The 23,536-nt window shown below is 36.9% G+C and overlaps 1 protein-coding gene across 1 annotated transcript; it reads left to right on the top strand.

The window, feature by feature from the left end:
- The first annotated feature begins 7,466 nt into the window (after positions 1-7,466).
- On the top strand, positions 7,467-22,273 carry LHFPL2 (LHFPL tetraspan subfamily member 2). The gene is made up of 2 exons (XM_015812698.1): positions 7,467-7,960; positions 22,008-22,273. Exons 1-2 carry the CDS (start codon positions 7,531-7,533, stop codon positions 22,262-22,264), a joined length of 687 nt encoding a protein of 228 aa, XP_015668184.1. The 5' UTR covers positions 7,467-7,530; the 3' UTR covers positions 22,265-22,273.
- The last annotated feature ends 1,263 nt before the right edge of the window (positions 22,274-23,536 follow it).

Genomic DNA, 23,536 nt, shown 5'->3' with positions numbered 1-23,536 from the left:
GCCTCATACATTCCAGCTGAAAACAAAGTCCACTGCTCCCACAATAAAGAGCCAGGATGTTTTAAAACAGAAAGGATCCATCAAAATCAGCAGTATTAAACTAGCACACAGATTAGTTCTGGGAGCCTCTTAAGCTAATATTTAACTAATATGTTACCTTAAGGCAAAGAAGGAAGATAAAGCCGAATGTCCCAGAATAAAAAAGTCAACAGACTGTGGGTATTATGTACTCATCCATCCCTCTGGTGACTAACATATTTATTACTTCAGAAACTTCTGTGTTCACAGTTCATTAGACCCATGGAGTATAATCTTGCATATATTGTATCTATGCAGACATACACCTATATGGCATGTAGCTGAGGAAACAGGTATTGAAATAGAGGTATTTATGCATGTGCTGTTCGATAAATTTCAACATGTTTATTTATTTATTTTGCTGCAAAATAGAGCTACCCATTCGGAAATGGCAAAGGTTACCTTGCAAATATGCACATACACTCAAATGGGTACAAACTCAGATGGGTGTAAATGATCCTTTATATATACCAGTGCCAACATCTTCAGTGTTTTATGAGGTGAAAATAACACTTTGAACTAATCCTGAAAAAAGGATGTGACACAGTAAAATCAGGGCTTTTTTTCTCATAGAACGCCCAAAATGGAGTTCCGGCACCTTTTTTGGATGGAACCTTGTAGGGTAGGCAAGGCGGGTTGTATGACGTGTGCGAGTTCCGGCACCTTTTTTTTTTTTTTTTTAGAAAAAAAGCATTGAGTAAAATTATCAGAAATTATGTGATCTGAGAACAGATTCAGAATACAAATAATTTTATATCAGTTGACTTTCCAGATCTTTTCAAAGGCAGCAGTGAAAAGTAAGGCACACTACTGTAATCTAATCAGAATGTAAACAGGCCATGTGTAAGTGACTGTGACAAGATCTGTCTTTTTGAGGAATGGATGCAACTAGTTCATCAAAAGCTCAAAAGCATTCCTATCTACTATCATTAGCTAGTTATCCAGGACTGAAGATAAGAGAAAAAGAACAAAACAAGAGTAAAAAAAATTCCCAGGAGAGCAAATTCTGGGCCAAAGTCATTCAAGTGTGCAGGAATGAGATAAGACAAAGCCAGGACTGAGAAGAAAAACCTTAAGAGCAAAGAGATAAAGGAGCAAAGTAATCAAAAGAAAGCAGAAAGGGTGTGTGAGAGAGGGCAACTATAAGAAGCAGGAGAGGGGAAAAATAGAAAATAGAGCAAGATTTCTGCTAAAACAAGCCTACACTGATTGTCGTGACTGTACAAACTGCCAGTAATCTCAACTACAACATGTGGATGAGGATTTATTTTATTTTCATTAGTAACCTTTTTGCACAGCATATTAGCCACCGCCCATAACAAAGAGCTTAATCTAATAAAATTACCACTCACTCATGTACATCCTTTCTGTGAGTTCAAGTGTGTAGCTTTAATTGGTAATAATTTAAAATAATCTCCATACAAATAATCTCTCCTTCTGGTATTCATTTGCTCAAAGCATTCTTAGAATGTGGTAGATCTAACAATGAAAAACAGTTCAGGAAATGAATGCCAAGGGTCTAACAGCTCTTCCTCAGTTGAGACATCAGATGTTAAGCTTATGTTTGGTAAACAAAAAATATAAAACGCCTCTGCATGATATCATTGCAGACTGTTCTGGACATAAGAAGAAAAGATCTCACTGTGTTTGCAGCTGCTTTCTTTTCTTCTTTTCTGATGGTTTCATTTTAGCTCTCTGTGTGGCCCTTACTTCAGATGTTTATTTAAATTGAGCCAAAAGACACTTTTCTAGAAATGATTTATTAGTTGACAAAACAAGGGTGGCTGAAGTAGAAAGAACTTTAGGAGTCTGGTGATACTGCGCTTTCAGACTTGTGTGTTTGTTCAAACAAAATAAGAAGCATATTCTTTGAAAAGCTTGAAAGGGAGAAAAGTCTGCTCTTACAATTGACTCCAGATTCTCTACATCCCAGATCATCTTTAGAAGTTTAATGTCCTTATGATGATGTTTTCTACTTCAGCCTCCATAGGCCTTAATGAGTATGCAGTGAATCTGGAAAATGCCTGCTTAGGATAGTTTGCTTTATTAGATTCGCCTATATGATGAGATTTTGCCACATGCTGTGTTAGAATTATTCCTAATTTATAGCAATAGCACTTATCAATAGCAGACTTATATAGCGCTTCATAGTGTTTTACAACACTCTCTGAGCCATTTACAAATGTCAGCATATTGCCCCCAACAATCTGAATCCTCATTTTACCAACCTCGGAAGGATGGAAGGCTGAGTCAACCTTGAGCAGGTCAGGATCAAACTCCTGGTTGTGAACAGAGTTTGCCTGCAATACTGCATTCTAACCACTGCACCACCACAGCTCCAAATTAATCCTAATGCCACCATAATACTATCAGTCTTTATTTCTAAGCATGTTGTGAGAACATTATATCTCAGTTCACAAGTATTACAGGAGTCGGGAACTATGGAGACACTTTAGAAAGGAAAGAGTATCCTTTCAGGAGTGTACAAAATATGTCAATTTGAACTGTTTCAAATTTGAAAAGTAGTTGTTTTGCATTTGACACATGTGCTTCGCTTTCAAAACAGGGTGTTTGATCATTTTGGAAGACTGCTGAGCTTTATACTGAGAGTTTTGAGCTCAAAATAGAGCTTTTTTAAAACTCAAAAGAGTTACAGAATGATTGTGTTAGTCTGTTTTGAGTGCAAAACAACAGTTTGAGCTTGAAATGGGACATTTACATTCCAAAACAGTTCAAATTTTTGAAACTTGCCCTTCTTGTGGCCAACCCATTTGTTTTATCCACTCTGAATTGAAAAATGCAAATCAGAATGAGGTAAACACTGAGAAACATACTTTCATCTGTGTACAAAATACAAAAATCAGAAACCTTGTTCTTCAAGAATGTTGGGACCTAGTATCCTTGAGTGTGTCAAGATGCTTTTCGATGTAAGGATTCAGATTACACGGTCTGTGTTTTCCTTATGAATGGTAGAATTCATGTAATACAAACTGAAAGGAAGAATGCTCAAAGTACAAACTTAGGAAAGCAAGAATTTTAATCAACAATCTGATCCTACAATTAAAATGAATATAGGTAGTCTTCGAGTTACTCATTTACTGACTGTTCGAAGTTATAACATATGACCGTTTTTCACATTTACGACAAAGTTAATGAAATTGATGATTGAAAATGCATTATTTCCCTAACCCCAATTTTGTTTAAAAATAAATGCAATTTTATTTTCAGGGTGCTCTAATATTTATATAGAATAATAAATTTAATCAGCATAGGTATTTTTATTTTTTAAAAAAAATATAGAGAAAAAAATGTTCAGAGCAGTCTATTTTTAAAAAGATGAAAAGCTACAATATAATATAAAGAGAAGGATGTAGAAAATAAGAGGTCCTGATGTGGTGAGTGTAAAGCCCTACCATGAATTATGGACAAATTGAAAACAGGCACAATAATTAGCTGTCATCACAGCATATGGCAGACAGATGAGATACATGCTTTAGTTCTAAAACTGGGTTTATTGCTATTCGACTACCATTCTCTACTCAATTATCTGTCCTTATTGAATTCAGTCAGATTTATTTTTAAGGAGATGCATTAATAAGAGGTTTTACTAATTCTTAGAGACTTCCCCCCAAAATCCCATTATTGGATTCAATTTAATATTCTTAATATTTTATTAATATATAGATTTATTTGTAGCATGCTCATGTTTATTAATGCAAAAGTAGTTATTACTGGTATATTTTAATATTTGCTATTTGTTCCAAAAGGAAATAAATGGTATGTCTACAAAAGTTATACTTGATCTCATTTCTCAATAATTGCCATCTGTACTTTTGAATTGATACTGTTGACATTATACTATAGACAGGTAACTAAAGAAACATGTTATTTCTTTTTAATATGAATTGTGCACTGGGATATAAACCAATCTTAATCCTTTTGGTGGAATCCAATCATTTTGTCAATTTAAAAAGAATAGTAACTGAATTGATTAGACACATGATCATTTTGGAGTGGACATTTGATAAAGTCTGACTCAGTTATATAGACAGCCAGTTCCAACAGGATTTTCCAGTTAGTTGCTTGCAGGATTGGGAGAGCATTTTAAAATAATCACAGATTTTGAATAAATGTCCTAGAACATTGTTTCTTAAACTTTCAAGATCACAGAACATCAAACAATATCTATTTTTTTTTATTTATTTATTTATTTTTATGAAGAATGCTAATGACCAAGACTGAAACAAGCAAAAGTTAATAATGCTTTTTATTTTCTTTTACATTTTATATATCAATTAAAAATCTTAACAAGAGATATGAGTTTATTATATATGATAGCATTTTTCATTAAAACCAGAATGAGATTTATCTTTAATGACGTCTTTAGAGATAAAAAATATTACTTTTTTAATCTTGATTCTGCTCTTTATTATTTTAATGCTTGAACTTGTTCCATTGAACAAGTCTTCTGATGGTGCAGTTTTCATTTGCTTCTGTGTGATCTCTAAGGAGAATGATGGGAATGTACTGACATACTGACCGCTGCCTTCTGAAAGTGTTATGCCGATCCTGTGTTAAACTTAGAGCAGTGGTGGCGAACCTATGGCACGGGTGCCAGAGGCGGCACTCAGAGCCCTCTCTGTGGGCACGCGCGCCGTCGCCCCAGTCCTAGGCCTTCAGCTGGGTTTTATAAAACCTTTTCGCTTTAGGCCTCTGCCGCCATGTGCAAAATAAAAAAGGTTCAATCAATCAGTCAATTTCAACTTCTCGTGGGAAAAAAAATCTTGCAAAGTTGGAATTAATTGATTGAACTTTTTAGTCCCACCCAGTCTGCTGTTACCACCGCAGCCATGCCCACCCAATGGGCCACACCCACCCAATGGGCCATGCCCACCAGTCACCCGACGATGCATAAGTGGGTTTTGGGTTGCAGTTTGGGCACTCGGTCTCTAAAAGGTTCGCCATCACTGACTTAGAGCATGGCATGTTGATCCTGGAGGATGGATGCAGTTCTTAACACCCATGTCCACTCAGCTCTTTTGACATTTGTAAAACAAGTCAGTGAGAAATGCATCATACCTAAGGATTAAAATTTGTAAATCTCAAAACATAAATTATACAGGGCATCTGAGTTTTATTTATTTATTCTGCAGCATTGGTACAGTAATTATTATTCATATCATGAACAATGACTCAGGTTTTTATTGCTTTTCCTTTCAAGTGAACTCCACACCCTTGTAAAATAAATATGAACGTTGCTTCTGTCTGAAGATCTGTGATTCTAACTAGCTGCATGTATTGTGATTTTCATTTTCATTTGCTCTATTACTTTATGCTTCTTTCCCTGTACCTTCTTAAAACTCATTTCAATAACCGTACAAGTATTTTTGTTCTAACAAAATAATACTGTCTGCTTTTGAACATGGTAATTATTTTGCTTCCTGCCTGTTAAATTATTCATCTCTTTTATGGCCATGGGTGAAGTTAAAAGACACAGTTACTATGTTTCCTTCCTTCCCAATGATTATAGAAATTTGACCTGCTGAGAGGATTTGCTGCTTTGGCACTTTATCAGTTATCTTCCAGCTTTTATTATTTACAGAGGGTGTGTTTGCACCATATGCCTGTTGATCTGCCTGACAGCCATGCTGCTTGTTTTCCCCCTCTTCGTCAGAAGTCAAGTTGTGAACTGTACTAATTCTTTGCTGACTGTCTGAGAATAACCAAAAGTTGTGGTCTCTTATTTCCATTTTAAATCTAGAAAATTAAAAAATGATCAACTCCCTAAACATGATTTTCTTTTAAGCAAGGAATATTAAAATAATTTGTGTCCACACAAGAACATCCTCTTTGGGTCCACCTGTATGACTTCTCCAACCTACTGTTTTTGGGATTTGATGCGAATGAAGCTTCCAGAATTTCCAGCTAGCGTGGCCATGTTTGGATAGTTTACAATGGCTTGCAGAAACTCAGTGCATCCATGCTTTAAACCTTGGCACATGAATTTTATATGAAGATTCTTCCATATAGTTTGTGATAAATTTTAACCTACACTGTAGCTTTATATGTATTGCTTACTTTTCTTAAATTTCCTCCAGCCATTTCATAGATGACCGCCTTTAAGGAAGCTTCTCTGTTCCAGTCCTGCTTCACTAGCAAAGTTGTATCTTCTGCTTCTAGATTGTTCTCTGGCTTTCTCAAGGATGCCTACTCTCCATTCATGAAATAATATATATATGTTTAACAAAAATATGGAACAGCAAAAAGCTATGAGGAACCCTAAACTTAAAAATAAATTTATTGAAACATGGTCATCTTTCCTCAGCAATATTAACTAAAGTTTTTCCTAACAGATTCCCCATACTCTGGATGTATTTTCTTATGTGTCAGTATTCTGAAGTTTCATTCATATTTAATTTTTGTCTTGATTTTTTTGTGTATTCAGTAAAAAGTAGTATACATATAAAAATATACATGGGTACTCTATCAAATGACACAGCCCCAAATAAGGTAAGTTTCAGTTGTCCTTCTCTGGGAAGTGTCACCTTTAGAGAAGAGATAGGTGGCAATCAGAGGAGCAGTTATGCCCAATCAGTTCCATAGTGTATGAGTAGTTGATTCTTCATTTTCCCAGGGTTAGAGAAAGCTTTTTTAAAATTACTTAGGCCATTTAAATTTCATTTTAGTTTGCTGATTTCCTCTAGAAAACAATCATGAAAGTTGTTCATTTTATGTAATAGACTCTGTTATAATTCATAATTGACGCTGGCCTGTTTCTCCAAACCCATGCTCACAAATGGTACTAAGTGTATACTTTTTAGTTGGAAATTTGAATGGATAAATGTACTCTGTATATCTGTGAAACTTAAAAGCATACCCCTGCAAAGTTTTATAGTGTGTAGCAATACTGTAAGGCATTGGTCACAGGAAATTAATAACCTTACTATGGATAAAGATTGCAGAAGATTCCTGCTGACTGTATTTGACAAGCTGATGTAAAAACTATTAAATGCTGATTTAGATCTTAGCTAAAAAAAAAAACCAAAAGTGAGTTTTCTCAGAAACAAAGGGTTTATTTTAATTCTTCTAACAATCTCTCCTCCTATACCTTCTTTTTTTTCTTTCCTTTAGGTGTGGCGTATCAAACCAGAGTCCGTCCTCTGTAAACTCCCACACGGGGTTGAAATGTCATATGCCAGTATGACTATTAGCACAGATGTGCACACTTCAGAGCTCGGCAGTCAAAGAAGAGGAAGAGAGAAACAAGATGTTTAGAATCAATGGCGAGACTGCTTGCATGACTAACGCCTTAAAGAGTGCCTTCAGTTTCTGAAGTTGAAGAATAAGTAAACAGAAACAAGGATTACATATTATATTCCAGTTCTTTTTTCTTTTTAACCACTTGGGATTTTAGTCTTTGAATTGACGTGGCCACAAGCACTGGACAGCAATATGTGTCATGTCATTGTTACTTGTCGCTCAATGTTGTGGACACTTTTGAGTATTGTTGTGGCATTTGCAGAGCTTATAGCCTTCATGAGTGCGGATTGGCTGATTGGCAAGGCCCAGCCTGGAAGTTTTCAGGACACAGACAGCAGGAGATCAGGATCAGTGGAACCCTATCGTCCAACCTTGGGGATCTATGGACGTTGCACCAGAATAGAGCACTTCCAGTCTTCCATGCCTGATACATCTTGTGGCCCCTATGCAGATAACTTCAGTGAGATTGCCAGTGGGTTTTGGCAAGCTACTGCTATTTTTCTTGCTGTGGGGATCTTGATACTCTGTGCAGTTGCATTTGTTTCTGTTTTCACGATGTGTGTACAGAGTATTATGAAGAAAAGTATTTTTAATGTCTGTGGGCTGCTACAAGGAATTGCAGGTAGGTGTGACAAAAAGAGAAGCTCTTACATATGTTTGTAATAAGTGGATTTGGAACACCCACATTTAGATTTTATTTTTGTAAATCCTTTTCTCATGTTATAGCTAACTGACTCAAAGAAATGTTATTGCTGTTTCCAAATTAAAGATGATTCAACTAGTGGCATTAGCTGCCCAGAATTGTCTTATCTTGAAAAGCAAGACAGGCTTGGATCTGGTGAGTACGTAAATGGGAGGCCACCAGGAAATCCCAGGGCTTAGACTATTGAAAAATAGCAAATAATATTTCAGGAGAAGACAGTCACTTCTGTGTTTCTGCCAAGAAAACTACATGCATATGGTCATGAAGTCACCATAAGTCAACCTAAACTCATAAACACTTTACTTTTTTAAAAAAGTCAGGTAGGAATGTTTATGTAGATTCATCAGTGGAAAAGGAAGAGGGCACATTCCCTGATTGTTCAAGATCCTGAAGAAGAAACATTGTAATAAGGGAATATTAATAGAAAAACAAGTGAGTTTTTATATATTGGTGTTCTTCAGTTACCGTAAATTGCCTCAATTTTGAGGACAATTCCCTGTTTTTCTCAGAGCAAGTCAGGGTATAGGATGACTTGCTGCCAACTTTAAGGAACTTCAGACTTACACGCTCCTTCTTTTTCACTATAGTTTTCGTCCCTACTTTCTGATAAATTCATACTTTGCTGGAACATCTAAATCAGCCAGCTGTGGTTTACATATAGGAACCCTCTTTGTTTCTAAGCCCTGATTGCAGAGTTACTATAATTACACCATGATTTTAGTTGGTTTAACCAAAATAATAAATATGATTTTGCCTCAGGCCAGAAACAGATGGAATGAATCATTCAGGAGTGGGCGGGGATGGAGGAAATGAGATGGAGGGGGATGAATTTTAGACTCTTTAGTATTCACATAATGATAAACCATGGTTCTTGTACAGTCTCTAGGACAGGGGTCCCCAACTCCCAGTCCACTTCCCAGCCTTGAGCTGTTTGGAACCAGTCTGCAGAAATGGTAGGCGAGCACGCGCATCCTCACTTACATGAGCAACAGGCAAGCGTGTGTGCACACTCTCCATTAGTGCAAGCGGTGAGCGCATGTGACCATCATTTGTGCAAATGGAGCTGTACACATGCACACTTGCCCACCACTCAAGTAGAACCATCACCCCTCCCCCCACACCGCTGGGCCACAAAGCCGGAAAGTTTGGAAAACTCTGCTCTAGGAGACAGTTCCAAACTGGCATGGATCAGAGACAATAATCTATTGCTGTATAGTAATTTTAAAAAGATTCATTAGTGGAAATCACAATAGGATCTGAAAGTGCAGCAGTCTGTAGATGGAATTTTTAAAATTTGACTCCTTTGCAACTTATATCATGTCAGCAATCCTGCAGTGATTCTTTAGTCAGACCAATGGTAATGTAAATGGGTGACTGTCGAAGTCTAGCTGATGACATATAACAACAGGCTGTAGTGTGCTAAGTTGTGATGCTTGCACACATTTCAAATTGTCAATATTATAAAAATATTTCCTCATATTTATATTGAAGTTTAGTGTTATATCTATACAGAGATTGCTAATGAATTCTGTTTTTCTGAGGTTTTTCAGTGAAATATACTTTGCAAACTATTGTTTGCTTTTGAGTTGCTTGGAATATGTTACACTTTTTCCCTCTTAACTTGATTGTTACACATTTCTGTTGGCAATCAAAGCATGAGCTTTTTCAGGAATGCAAGATCAGTGTAATAGTTCTAGGTGTGTTTACTCAAAAGTAAGTCTTACTGAATAAAACTATATTGCTCCCAAGTACTGTAAGCATGCAGAGTATTGTTGCCTAGGTTATCAGTTTAAAAAGTTTGTAAAATCATTGTAACAGATGCTTTGTTTATTTATTGGAATTCATATGGGAAAGAAGAAAATGCATCAATTGTTAGACTTCTCCTTTCCTTTGGCTGTGACTTAGGTGATACATGAAGTGTGATTTATGAGATGATAAGATAGTTGTGTTCTTTTAAGTTGTAATCCATTATTCACACAGATTGCCATGTCAGGTCACAGTGAGCCCACACATATATCTTGGTTCAAGGAGCTTTAAATCTGTCTGCAAATAAATTTGTGATTAAAAGATTCCTTTTGAAATTCCTGCAAAGTTTTTCTTTGGTTGTTAAATTGGAGAAGTTACAGTCTTCATTTGGTAAACATTTTGTACCCAGATTGTTAAGAGGGAAAAAAAAAGAGTTTCAAAGAACTCAGAGGTAATAGAACCATATCATTAAATCAGTAATTGCAGCCTCATAAGCAAAAGCCACTGGACTGTTTGAGAGTCTTTGGGATGTGCATAAGCTGTTTTTGAAGAAAGCTGTGAACCACTTGAAAGATCTGAGAACAAGGAAATCTGTTCCTAAAATACTAACAAGACATTAATTTTAACAGGATTGATTGTAATAATAGTTTCCTCTCTTAAGCAGTATTGTTTGGAGCCTCCAGGTATTTAGTCATTTAAGTACTTAAGAAAAAGTTAAGAGAACCAGTTTTATGTAGTAGTGGCTAGAAACTGGAAACCAGCTGGGTGATGTTGAGTTAGTCACTCACTGTCAGTTCTAGGAAGGAGTCAATGGCAAAACATTTCTGAAAACCTTGCCAAGAAAACCTCATGGATTTGCCCAGAGAGGGAGGGAGGAAAGAAGGAAATATTGGGGCTTGGAATACAGCAGGTTATAGTTTGATGGCAAAACATTTGTAAATCAGCTACAGAACTATGTCCCAAGACTTGCCTGTCTAATTCCAGGGGTTTAGATCATGTGATCACCACAGAAATGAAAAATTGGCAGATGTAGATGGCAGTTTTGAAACTTCAAAGTAAATGAGGAAACGTCAGTGGTATAATTGGCCCTTCAGACATGACTGATGCTAATGTGGTCAGGATTTTTCCTTCTTCATATGTCAGGACCCTGTCACGCTGGCTTTGCACTATCTTAAACTAGGCTGAAATAGAATTGGAAAATTTATAGCTCAGTATATTGAGGGACTCAATTGTTGTCTTTGTATTGTGTGAGCTGGGCCATCACATTAACTCATAATGTAGTCGATCTATTGTATATAAAATGGTAGATGACACAACTACTATGACTCCTAGCCTACGTTTAGGTTTTACTGCATTGTAAGAAGTCAGCTATAGTTCTCCATGCATTCATCTGCAACTGGTTTATATCACAGTATGTGGCTTTTGACATTTATCTTTCAACTGAGTACAAAAGGGCAGCTTGATTACTTTTGTGAAATACTGATAATCACACAAAGAGCCACATGGCAATGGGAAATAGCTGTGTTTGAATTATTAAGGAGAGGGAGAATGGCTTTATGAAATTTCCACCTCTTTAATCTTAGCCAAATTATGTCCTACCACAGTGGTGGCGAACCTATGGCACGTGTGCCAGAAGCGGCACTCAGAGCCCTCTCTGTGGGCACACGTGCTGTTGCCCCAGCCTCGCCTCCCCCCCACGACCCCCTCCTCACCAGCAGCCCCCCTGGAGGAGAGTCGCCCCTGAGCGTGGCCCACACGGAGCAACGCAGCCAAGGACATGGCAGCCAGGCAGCATAGACAAGACTCTGCCCTCATGCCCCATCCCGCACAGTTGATGCTGCAGGGCGCGGGCAGAGGGTGTGGCCGCCATGGCGCTGCTGGGCTGCCTGGGCAATCTGCAGTGGGCCTTGGAGGCGGTCAGTGGCCCTGCGAGCAGGTGGGGTGGGGGATGGGATGGGGGCAAAGCAGGGGTGGGGCGGGGCGGGGCCAGTTTTTGGGCACTCGGTCTCAAAAAAGGTTCACCATCACTGTCCTACCATTTAAAAACAGTCACCAGTAGGTCATTGCCCAAAAAAGCATCAGAAGCTACTTTTGCAAAAAAATTCATAGGAAGACCAACCCCTCAAAAAGAGGATCTCCCAATTATTTTCTTCCCTAGTTCCTACATTTTTCCTCTGACCACTCAAGCCTGTTTCCTCCTCAAAGGAGAAAATGTCTTCAGATGGCTGCAGAGATCCTGAGAAAAGCAGCAAAGAAATCAGGAAAGACGCCATATGGTAGATAAATGTTTCATAAATACTGGAACTAAATTGAAATACTGTAATACCCAAATTAAACAAATACTTGAGGCATTAACTTTGCAGTTTCAGGCAACTCTTTATAGATAGAAGTAGGACTAAATGAGAGCAGGGAAAGTGAAAGGTTGTTTGCAATTTAAGGAGAATACACTAACCAGCAAAACAACCAGAAAGGCAATACACATAGTCCTTGACTTACGACAAGAATTGAGAATTTCTATTGCTAAGAAAGACAGTTGTTAAGTGAGTTGTGTCCCATTTTAGGATTTTTTTGCCACAGTTGTTAAGCAAACCACTGCAGTTGTTAAGTATATAATGATGTTAAGCTAATTCAAATGTCCCCATTGACTTTGCTTGTCAACATCTGGGAAGTTTTCAAATTGTGATCACATGACCCCAGGATAGTGCAATTGTCATAAATACATGCCAGTTGCCAAGCACCCAAATTTTGATCACATGACCATGGGGATATTGCAATGGTCGTAAGCATGAAAACTGGTCATAAGTCACTTTTTTAATCCCATTGTAACTTTGAATAGTCACTAAACAAATGGCTGTTACATCAAGGATTATCTGTACTAATAGCTTGCAGTCACAAGGCCAACCAACATCCACACTATATCATCAGGTAGCATTGTTGGGGCTTTCAAAAACAGTGGGAAGATCTTTTCAGGCCCAGGAATGTCTTATTTATTCAAAATATTTCTCAAGTATTTTGTTTAGTTGGATTTCAGAGCAATTTGCAAAGGTGTAAATAAAATAAATCAACCTAATAGGAATGCAGTGCAATAAACATGAGCAGCCATTAGAATAAACAAGAACAAAGTGAATCTCTTAAACATCACAGGGAAGTAGAAGCATCCCTGCTGTACCACATGATTTGACAGTAAATCCCAAAATAATTGTGCTATCAGTATCATATTTGCTTCTTTGGGGCGTGTGGTTCCCAATCATGCAGTCATGAATTCTTGATTATTGGAAGGAACCTAACCACATTTGCAGGTGTGAATGCTAAGCCAAGGGTTGCTTGAACATAGTTCATTAAATAAACCATAATTGGTTGGCTTCACATAACTCCTGCCTTTGAACTCCTGCCTTAGGCAGGGGTTGGACTAGAACAGAACTAGAACGTTTTGGGCACCAGGGACCGGTGGAGAGAGGTTTTTCCGCGGACTGGAGGGGGCATGGTTTTGTGTGCTACCTGCATTCCTCGGATGAGGCTTTGCTTGTTTGTGCGGCCCGGTTGCTGGCATGGCATGGCCCGGTACCAGTCCACAGACCTGGGGTTGGGGACCCTTGGACTAGAAGATATCCAAGGTTCCTTCCAATTCTGTGATTCTCTGAACTTGCTAAGTTAAACAAATCATGCCCTCCCCCCTTGTGACTTAATAGTTTTACAAATAAAAGTGGGACTTGTATATTCTTCCTCTCTTAGCCCTGCTTCTTTTTCTTCTTCTGTTGCTGTCAATATCCCCTTAAGATAGTCTTCCCCAACTTTAGTGCTTCCCATAAGGTTGCATCATTGGGCACAACAACACATAATTCCTTAATCTCACAACACATGGACAGTCCCAACCACAGTTTCAATTGGGAAACTGAATCTCCTAGATACGTAAGAATCAGGAGAAAATCACGCCCCCATCAAAACTGGCAGGACAAGCTACTGTATATAAACAGGAAACAAAACCAACACTCATGTTGATGATATTATCTAATTGGATAAATAAAATGTCTGCAAGCAAACAAGCAACCAACTTCAGCACCAAGGACTCCATGGCTTATTTATTGTCTATCCATGAGGCTTCCTTGGTAAAATTCAGGAGTGGTTTTTCCATTGTTTTCTCCTACACACTATGAAATTAGGTTTTTCTTCTTGTCACTAAAGTGATCATCCTCCAGCATCATCATATAGCACTATTGTCTAATATAGATGCTTTTTTACTTTAGTCGGGCAGCTGGGATGACCTTCATGCCTTGGATAACCTGATGGGACTTTACACTCTGGGCATATATTCCTACTATTTTTCAGTTCATCCCTCCCAAGAGCATCCCTCCCCACTGCCACATTTAAGCAGGGTTGATGTTAGGTATCTAAAGACTTTAAGGCATCTTAAGCTAATAACCTTTTGGAATTCAGAGATTCCAGGCTGTTCTACATGTGAATTTTCTAATTGGGTATACATACATTCATTAAAACCATATTTTAATGCAGGGAGTTATGTGATTATCCCAAGCTCAGTGGCCACACAGGTTTTTCAGTGGTATGTGGGGTCAGTATTGTAAAAAGTAGGCAAGGATGGGTGAAACTAAGTCTAACGTAATTTTAATTGGACTAGAATGATGATATAAATTAAATCCAGTTAATGTAAATAGTACGCCATGTATTTAATAATTTTCCTCTTCTGCAATGAAAAATATCATTTACCAGCAACATTTTGTTTTGGAAGTGACCTAAAACATTTGGGAAGAGAACCAATTCTGTATACCTCCATTCTGATGCTTTTACTGATGATAAAAGTCACCCTCCCATCGTTTTATTTCATCAGTGTAACATGGATTAGGCTTGTGTTAATATTTTCCATATGGGTACGTTCTTGCTCTCTGAAATTTGAGCAGCGGGTTGTGGCTTAGCTTATATTCTGTAATTGAATCATGCAAGTTGGGATGGACTGATCCTTGTGGCATTTTTGGAGAGAGTTCAAATGCTACCCAGGACAGTTTTCATCCAAGAGATCTTCTGAAATGAAAACTTGCAGGAAAATTGGTCTACCATTTAAGATGTCTGTTTGGAATGTTAGAATAAGCAAAGCAGGATTTAAACTGTCTTGTGGATATAGTAGTCACTAAGATAGCAGATACGCTCAAGACGAAACATTGAGATACAAAATAACCTATCAAGCAACCACTTCCTAAATTTTGGTTGGCTTCTACCCTGCTGATCATTAAGGCCTTGAAGATTTGCCTCTTCTCCTTGCAGGACCTAGCCCAGGATGATATGTGAGCCTGTTGCAACTATTCAAGTTGTGAGACTGCCCCACCCCCACTCTGCACTATATATTTTATTGTTTTAGCATTTTTCTTTGTATTTGATCTTTTAAGCTCGTTAGTTGCTCAGAGGTTGTTGCTGGATGGACAGCCATACAAATCAAGCAAGCAACAAAACAAACTCAGAATTAGCATACTCTAGTAAATCCGAATTTCCAATTGGCTGCCAGAACAGAAATGAGAAGAGAAATAATTCGTATTAGCCTTCTAATGAGGTGGCAATATCAATATGTATTGATATTCAAAATGCAAACTGATTTTTTTATTAATAATATTTAAGCTGTAATAACTGGCAAACCCTGATATAGTACTTAAAAATAAGGAACAACAGGGTAGACAACTGACAATCTGTCTTGTGATTTTTATGTTACTCCTGATTCACTCTGTGTGGGTTTTTGTGGGGAACAAAGGAAACATTACACTCAGCAATTCAGGGTAACTGCTGTAAAGCAAATGAATTGGGAAATAGTGTGGAAAGTCCCACTGCTGCCAATCATCCTTGTGGCTTTCACTTTCAGATTCTTCATCATTTTTTTTCTGTAAATGTGTATTTACAGAGAATATCAAAGTTTCTGAACATTTCCAGAAAGGGCAGTGTTTGGAAGATACATAATTCAATAAGCCACATATAAATTTAGTAACAGTCTTGTTTCCTATGCACTTGAATTTTAAATCTTGTCTTTAAGATTCAAGACAAGATCTTCACAAAGTATAAAAGCCATGTTGTTAAACTTTGGTTTAATGAATAAACCTCCATTGGGGCGTCTTGTTCAATGTAATGAAAATAATTAGTTTACAAATCAGTGTGGCTGAATTTTCACAGTATGCAAAAACCAAATAAGCCACTTCACTGGTATTTTACTTAACCTCTGGAGAGAAAAACATAAGATGGCATAAGATGAGGGAAAATATTTATTATTCTGACTCAGGGACAAGTTGAGGTACTTCTTGGGTTAAAAATTCCAAAGAGTTGATCAATTAATTTATAGATTTTGTCTCAAGTCTGACAGTAGCAAATTGTTGAAAACTTCTTTAAATTTATAGATTATACACATGTGCAGTTTGAATGGCATCAGTATGGAAGTTGTTAGCCACTGCCTAACCTACCAGGTCTAAACTTTGTTTGGCTACTGGATAAAGATGTAGTCAGTTAAATGCTGCCATTTAGACAGAACCAATTAACTTTTCCTTGATTTCTAAAACAGTAATCAAAGTCAATTCGGCAGTTTCCCCATAGCTGTCAGTATCTAAATTTCCAATTTTTCAGAAAATTGTATACAGCTGTCCCAAGATTACCCTCCAATCTCTTCAAAGGAAAGCTAACATTCAGAAATAGACAGTATATTAATTATTCTTTAATAAACATGCAATAAGTTCTTTCTTAATTTGTGTCATAAATATTAAAGCCCCTTTCTCTCATATGGTACCCTCTATGTTAATTGTCTGAGGAGAACTAGATTGGTATACAACAGTCTTATGTAGAACATAGATTAATCAAAAATTGAACAAAGCAAAGATTAATTGGATGCATTAGTAAGCTGGATTTCAGTCCAGGTTGTCATTTTGCCTTGAAATTGATGAAGATAACCAGCTGTTTTTTACCAGTGAATTTTATAAGTTATCAATCCTGTTCGGCTTGAGAATTTGTCCTGGCAAGCACATGGGGCCATGAATTGGTATTTTTTTAATTTAATCATTAGACTGTGATTGTATACTCACTTCTCTAAGAGGAACCCTTGATGAATTTAACGCAATGTATCTCCAAGGAGATAGGAAATGCACTATAATTCTATTAGTTCCACTAGGAAAGAAATAATTAACACCAATTCCAGAGCTTATGGAATTTCCCCCTTTTTCTGGGAGTGGGAATAATAAAATGTTAGATGTTGAAGATTCAGTGTCATTCCTAGTGTCATTAAACCTGCATTATATTAGCTATTCAGAGTGATTTTTAACACATCAGATAGAACCTGTACATTTTTGGACAGAAACATGAAATTTATATTTTAATAGGCTTAACATTACAAAAATATTTTCTGATCAGGTGATTTCTATACAGACGTTGTGGGTTACCTAGATGTCCCTACCTTTGCAATATTTTTCCATGGTTTCTTCCATCTTTCTTCTCAAAACAGAGTCAAGGGAAGAAAGATGGGAAAGCTGCATGGCGTATTGTGATTGTTAGAGCTATCAGCTTTCTACCTGGAAGAGTAATGTCTGATAAAAGAAGGGTCTTGTGACTTTTAAGGTCACTTCGTGGGAGCTACTTGTACAGGTTTTTTACTTTAAATTAAACAGCATCACATATGCCTTTGACAGATGTAGCATTAATTCCCCTTTGATCATATTTAGCTCCTGTGGATTTTCTGGGGACCTTTTAATAAGTAAACACTCTATGAATTTTGATGAAAATTGGGAGAGGTTCATCTCTGAAATAGAACTAAGTTTGCCTTGCAGTACTTCACTGTTTAATATGGCAGAGCAACAGCCATACAAACAACTGTCAAAACTAAAGCGTATGCGTCTGCTTAGCCAAACAAACAGCTGGGTAACTATGCTTTGAAGAAGCTGTTTCCATATCAGGCCAGGGAATCTGTTTTACATCAGGACAAAGCTGCTGTTCTGGCATTGCTCAAACATAGTGCATGGCCATTTTTAGAAGGGCACTGTGTGGGAATAGCTGTTACTGCTAAACCTGCTTAATGAAGGTTCCTTTTTTGTTTAACATTTAGTTGTTCCTTACATTCAGTTGCTCTTAGGCAGATGTAATGGGACCTCAGTATTTGGACAGTAAACCAAATAAGTTACAGTAGTTGCTTTCCTGAAAATGGTCCAAAAGATTACTATAGGCATAGAATCCTATGCATTTGAATTTTTAATCCTGTCCAGTACAGTTTTTTAATTCTTGTTACATTCCTACAACTCCATTTAGGAATAAGTGAAATTATTTCATAACCATGATGGGCATAATTCTTGGCCTCCTCACCACCTAATTCATTTACATTTAAAAATACAAAGCCTTCCATTTTATTTCCTGATTAGTTGTTAGAAAGTTTATACACCTGTATATCCTTATTGTAGAATTTCATTCTTCAGGTTTTCTTGTGTTTAACAACTTAAGAGAATTTCATGATTTATGTTCATTGTTTTTAGAATAATAAATAGTATTTCTTTTCCAGTCATTAAGGATGACTTTTTGGAGGGCACTGAATCATTTATTACATGAATGTGGAAGACACAAGGTTATTAAATATGGGAGAGTACAATTTTTGAAATATTGAACAATTTATAATACCAAATTTTTCAGAGATACAATAACAAGTCCTGGATATAAATGAAGAGACAAAAGAAACTTTACATTTTGTCTTTAATTAGTTCTGTGAATTACAGATTTTGGTTGTCTGGAGATACATCTCTGATGGATATATGCAAATCCCATACTATATGGCACAAAATAGCCTTCGTTCTTCAATAATATTTATTAGATAGTTCAATAAATGTAAATCACTAAACTTGTACCATAGAGATAAAATGCTGAATTAATCATAGCTGAAACCAAATATAACAGTCTCAGCAAGGTATTAGTAAACTGCAGGGAAGGCAAATTAGCTTTATATATGTCCAGTACATTTTAATTTAGAACAATAGAGTGCCAAAATGCAACATGGAAATGGAAAGATCCTGAATATCATCTGGTTAAATGCAGAGGGGGTTGTTCATTTGAGTTAACAGAAGTACATTTCCCATAACAATTCCCGAAATTGTTACATTGAAAAATTAAATGATTCATTGAATGGAGTGGAAAGAAGGACCTCTATCATTCTTCTCTACACAAAGCTCCTTTCTCTAAATGAATGAACAAATACAAAAATATTTACTGTAGACACCCTTTTAGGAACTGTTCAGTGATCTCTCACGATGTTAAGAGGAGGTATTGGATAACCAATCATTTAACAATACAGATTTCAGTTGTTAGAAAAGAGTTCCAGATTATCTGGTTATGGAATAAGAATGCATAGAGGACCAAAGTATTGTCAGAGACAGTAGTCTGGACTTGCACAAGGCTGAAGGATTCATGGCCATCACATCTGCACTACCCTTCCCTTCAGCTACCAATCTAGAAAGGAAAATGCTTAAGTTGTTTTGCATGAAGACCAAGTTCCAATATGAGCAAGTGATCAATTCAGAATAAACATTCTGTAAGAACTATTGTGCTGTATTCATAGGTTGCCAAGAGGTTGCTCCTTTTTTTTTTTTTTTACTTTTAGTATATTGGAGCCCTGAAAAATATTGGCATTTTAATAGATTTAATAATCATTGGTAAAAAGTACTTTCAGCCTAAATATAAAAAATGTCCGTGCAACTTTTTCAGGTAGCTCTGCTCAATTTCAGCAAAAAGTATGCAATTCATAGTCTTTGCAGTGCAATTCATTGTATTATTTTCTCCATTGCAAGGACGTTTTTTTCAGCTTTCACTGTTTAAAGTTTCCTAGCTTCCTGAATCTACTAAGGAAGGAGAGTTATCAATGCTAATAAGGACAATTTTTTAAACCTTGTACGGTTATATCCCCATGATGGAAAAAGGTGAAATCTGGGTGTACTTGCCCACAGAGTTTCTACAGACAGAGGGAGTGACATGCTTGTGCTCACATGTTCTGTATTTCAGTCTCTACTGAAGTAGAGAAGAAAATTCAGTGCCTTTACTGAAAGCAAAAGGGAAGCAAAACTGGAGTCCTTCTCCCATAACTGTAACCATATTGTTCATTTTTAAATAAACAAATGTAAGATTGCACTGAAGTTGGAAGCTGCCTTTGGGAAGTACATTATTCTTGCCTAATAGCTGAAGAAGAACCGTGGTGGCACAGTGGTTAGAATGCAGTGCTGCAGGTTCACTCACCTCTCACTCCAGGAGTTCGATTCTGAATGGCTCAAGATTTGACTCAGCCTTCCATCCTTCTGAGATTGGTAAAATGAGGACCCAGATTGTTGGGGACAATATGCTGACTCTGAAACCACTTAGAGGGGGCTGTAAAAGCACTATGAAGTGGTATATGAGTCTAAATGCTATTGTTATTGCACTAGGCAACGTTTGCCAAACCCTCTACAGCAGGGGTCCCCAATCCCTAGTCCATGGACCTGTAGTGGTTTGTGAAGCATTGGGAACTGAGCCGCACAAGCGGCAGGCAAGCGCACAAAGCTTCATTTGCATAAGCGGCAAGTACTTGTGTGAAACCATCTCCCTCCACTGCCACCACTACCAGTCCATGGAGCCAAAAAGATTGGGCTGCTCTACCGGTTAAGACCATGTATATAAAAAAGGAGAATTTCATGCATATCTTATTTCCCTTTAAAAACAACTCTTGATTTCTTCTGGAGCACAAGCAGGGTGGTCATAAATGACTGCTATTCCTACAATAAACCCTATATTGCAGAGATCCAATGTTGCCCCTCATCACAAGCAACTCAGAAGCAGGCCAGAACCAATGTAGGGTTAATAATTGTTTGTCCTGTACAGAAAAATGGGAGGGGGAGCAACAAAATTCAGTTCCAGCAACCAATCCTTTCATGGAAGCCATGACAATACAAATCAGTATAAAGTCAAGATCTCTGCTATGGAAATTTCATTATGCTTTTTTGCAATATATTAAACTATGTTTGCTCAAATAAACTACATTTATTTTTAAAGGAAATGTCTAAAATTTAATTTGGACACATTGGACAAAATACAGTAATTTTCAAACTGCCTTTCAGTTGTCGCTGTAGAAACAGTAGAACCTCCAATAAAAGAATTATGCCTCAGGTCTCGTTGACAAAATAACTTGTGATGATATCAAGAAGGGGATTTGGGGTGTTTAGTCTGCCAGAGTTGGTGGGCTCAGTAGGATGAAAGCTCAATTTATCCCTGTCTGCCTGACCTTAAGCAATATTTTATATGTCCACTGGCTCAGACATTCTGACAGGAAATGCTATCCAACTCCCAAATTCCATAGAGAAAGTCCTACAGTCAAGATAAGAGTCATATATGGATTCCAGTAAGCAATAACACAAGAGGTTACATGTAATCCATGGGTTTAAAATGTTTTGCCTTATTCTCTTAGGTGGTGGTACTATATCCCAATAATTGGAAGAGCATATGAACTTTTGTTTTAAATGAGAAATTGGTTCTTGGTTGATGTTCTTGGTAGATTTGAACTTGATGAAAATGTCAGACTTTTAGAAAGCAATTGTACGTTTAATATTGTAGTTAGGCACAGTATTAAAATCCACACTGGATTTTGGATTACTTGGTACAATTGTGGATACTTTGAGAATGGCCTGGAAGAATTGCTTCAGATCACAGATTAAGAAATGCCACTTTGTTAAGGAGTCCACTCATTAAAGATCCTTAAAGCAGCAGCATCTTTTTTCCTGGGTCACACAGGACTGAAAAAAAGTTGGGTTGCTTTAACACATAGCAGGCAGGGCCTGCACATGCATGAGGTCCCAACTGTTGGTGAATCATCCTTGATGCATGCATAGCACTATTAAGTTCACATAGAAAAAATGAAGAGGGGATCAACAGACCATTTCTCTCAGGCAGCAAAAATCCAGATGACCACTAGATGTCTAAACAAAAATACAGGTACTCAAAACTGACTATGAGCTTTCTATATCTGAGTGAGCTTTCTTTCCTAAATTCTAAGTTCTGAATTCAGCCTTCATTGTAGTAACATTCAGCACTTACAGTGTAGACAAAAATATATACCATACCATTCAGCAGCAGCCATCAGAAATTTCAGCTTGTATCAGAATGCAAATTCCTTCCTATGAAAATTAGTTTTGTGCCTAAGTTTATTGCACTTTTGTCTAACTATTCTTTCTTTCTTTCTTTTAAATAGGACTATTCCTTATTCTAGGCTTGATCTTATATCCTGCTGGTTGGGGTTGTCAGAAGGCAATAAGCTATTGTGGACCTTATGCTTCAGCTTATAAACTTGGTGACTGTTCTTTAGGCTGGGCTTTCTACACTGCTATTGGTGGCACAGTCCTGACATTCATCTGCGCAGTCTTCTCTGCCCAAGCCGAAATCGCCACCTCCAGCGACAAAGTCCAGGAGGAAATTGAAGAGGGAAAAAGCCTGATTTGTCTCCTATAACACACTGTTCTCCCAATTTTTTTTTATTATCTCAAAACTAATGGATTTGAAGTAGCTACTTGGACTCTTATAGGAGGAATGAAGACATGTACAGTAAGTGTTCTGATAGTCCAACATCATAGAAAGTTGAAAGGCACTGAATTCTAGACAGTATTAAAAAATGTGAAGTAGTGAGAATTCTGACACATGGATATGAAGGAATGCCACAAAGCAAACCTGTTGGCTTTCCAATTATGCTGCAAACAATTATTTCCATTTTGTCTTCACCAAGATGAATGATTATGAAGGATTTTTTTAAAGAATAACTTGAAATGTCAGGTTGTTTTCAGTACATATATTGTAAGACAACACAATTAGGTTCCAGTGTCAAAATGGCAAGCACTACACTATTAAGTTACTCCATTGTATCTTTTCAGAAAGGTTATGAATATTAAAAAAAAACAACCATAGTATTCTGGGTTGTATGCAAGTGGCACATGGAAATAATGTATCTTAATAAAGAAGCAAGGATTCCAGTTGAAACTAGTTAATAAAATTTTCTTTAAGCAATATTTAAAGATATTGCTCAATACATACCTGAGGCATGGAACTATAACAATTTATGAGGGTAGCTTTGAGAACATAAGCTAAATTACTTTTTCATTACAGATAAATAGTTCCATTATTTGATTAATTAATCTAGGTAGATATGTATAGCTATGGGAAAAGTTTAGACTTTTGTATATCTAATACTGAATTCAAGATTTGTCTTCAAAAGTAAGTATAGCCATCCTCTGCTATTGGTTGTAACCAAGGTCACCACTGGTCCTTTCCAAGTACTATCAGTTGCCTTTAAGTCCATTTCAAATACAAATGGCCATCATGCTCATCTAACAACAGATACCATGTGCCTAAATTCTGACCATGTGTTACTGAGTGCTTTTGGGACTTTTTTAGTTGCATCTATAAGTGTATTGATTGATTTTTCAAAAATGAGCCTTTTGCATTAGTAAAATATGTAAAAATGTTGTGAGAACGTAATGTACTGCAGTGATGGCTGTAGAAGAAAAATGATGGAAAAACTAATGCCTAATGTCCAGATCCTCAATTTTTAGATAAGTCTTATTAACACTGATATTTAATGTATCTTTTGATAGACAGAAATAATACATTGTAGTTTAAGTTGCCAGGATGAAATAACACATCAGATTCTGAATAGTAACTTATTTCTAGCATATCTTCTAAAATTAAAATTTGAATCTCCAGTGAAAAGGAATGTACTGTACTGTTTAA

This window comes from Protobothrops mucrosquamatus, unplaced genomic scaffold, assembly GCF_001527695.2.
Source record: "Protobothrops mucrosquamatus isolate PMUCROS unplaced genomic scaffold, P.Mucros_1.0 scaffold107, whole genome shotgun sequence".
NCBI lineage: Eukaryota > Metazoa > Chordata > Lepidosauria > Squamata > Viperidae > Protobothrops > Protobothrops mucrosquamatus.
Note: the sequence above shows the minus strand (reverse complement) of the source record. Positions and strands in the feature narration are given on the sequence as shown.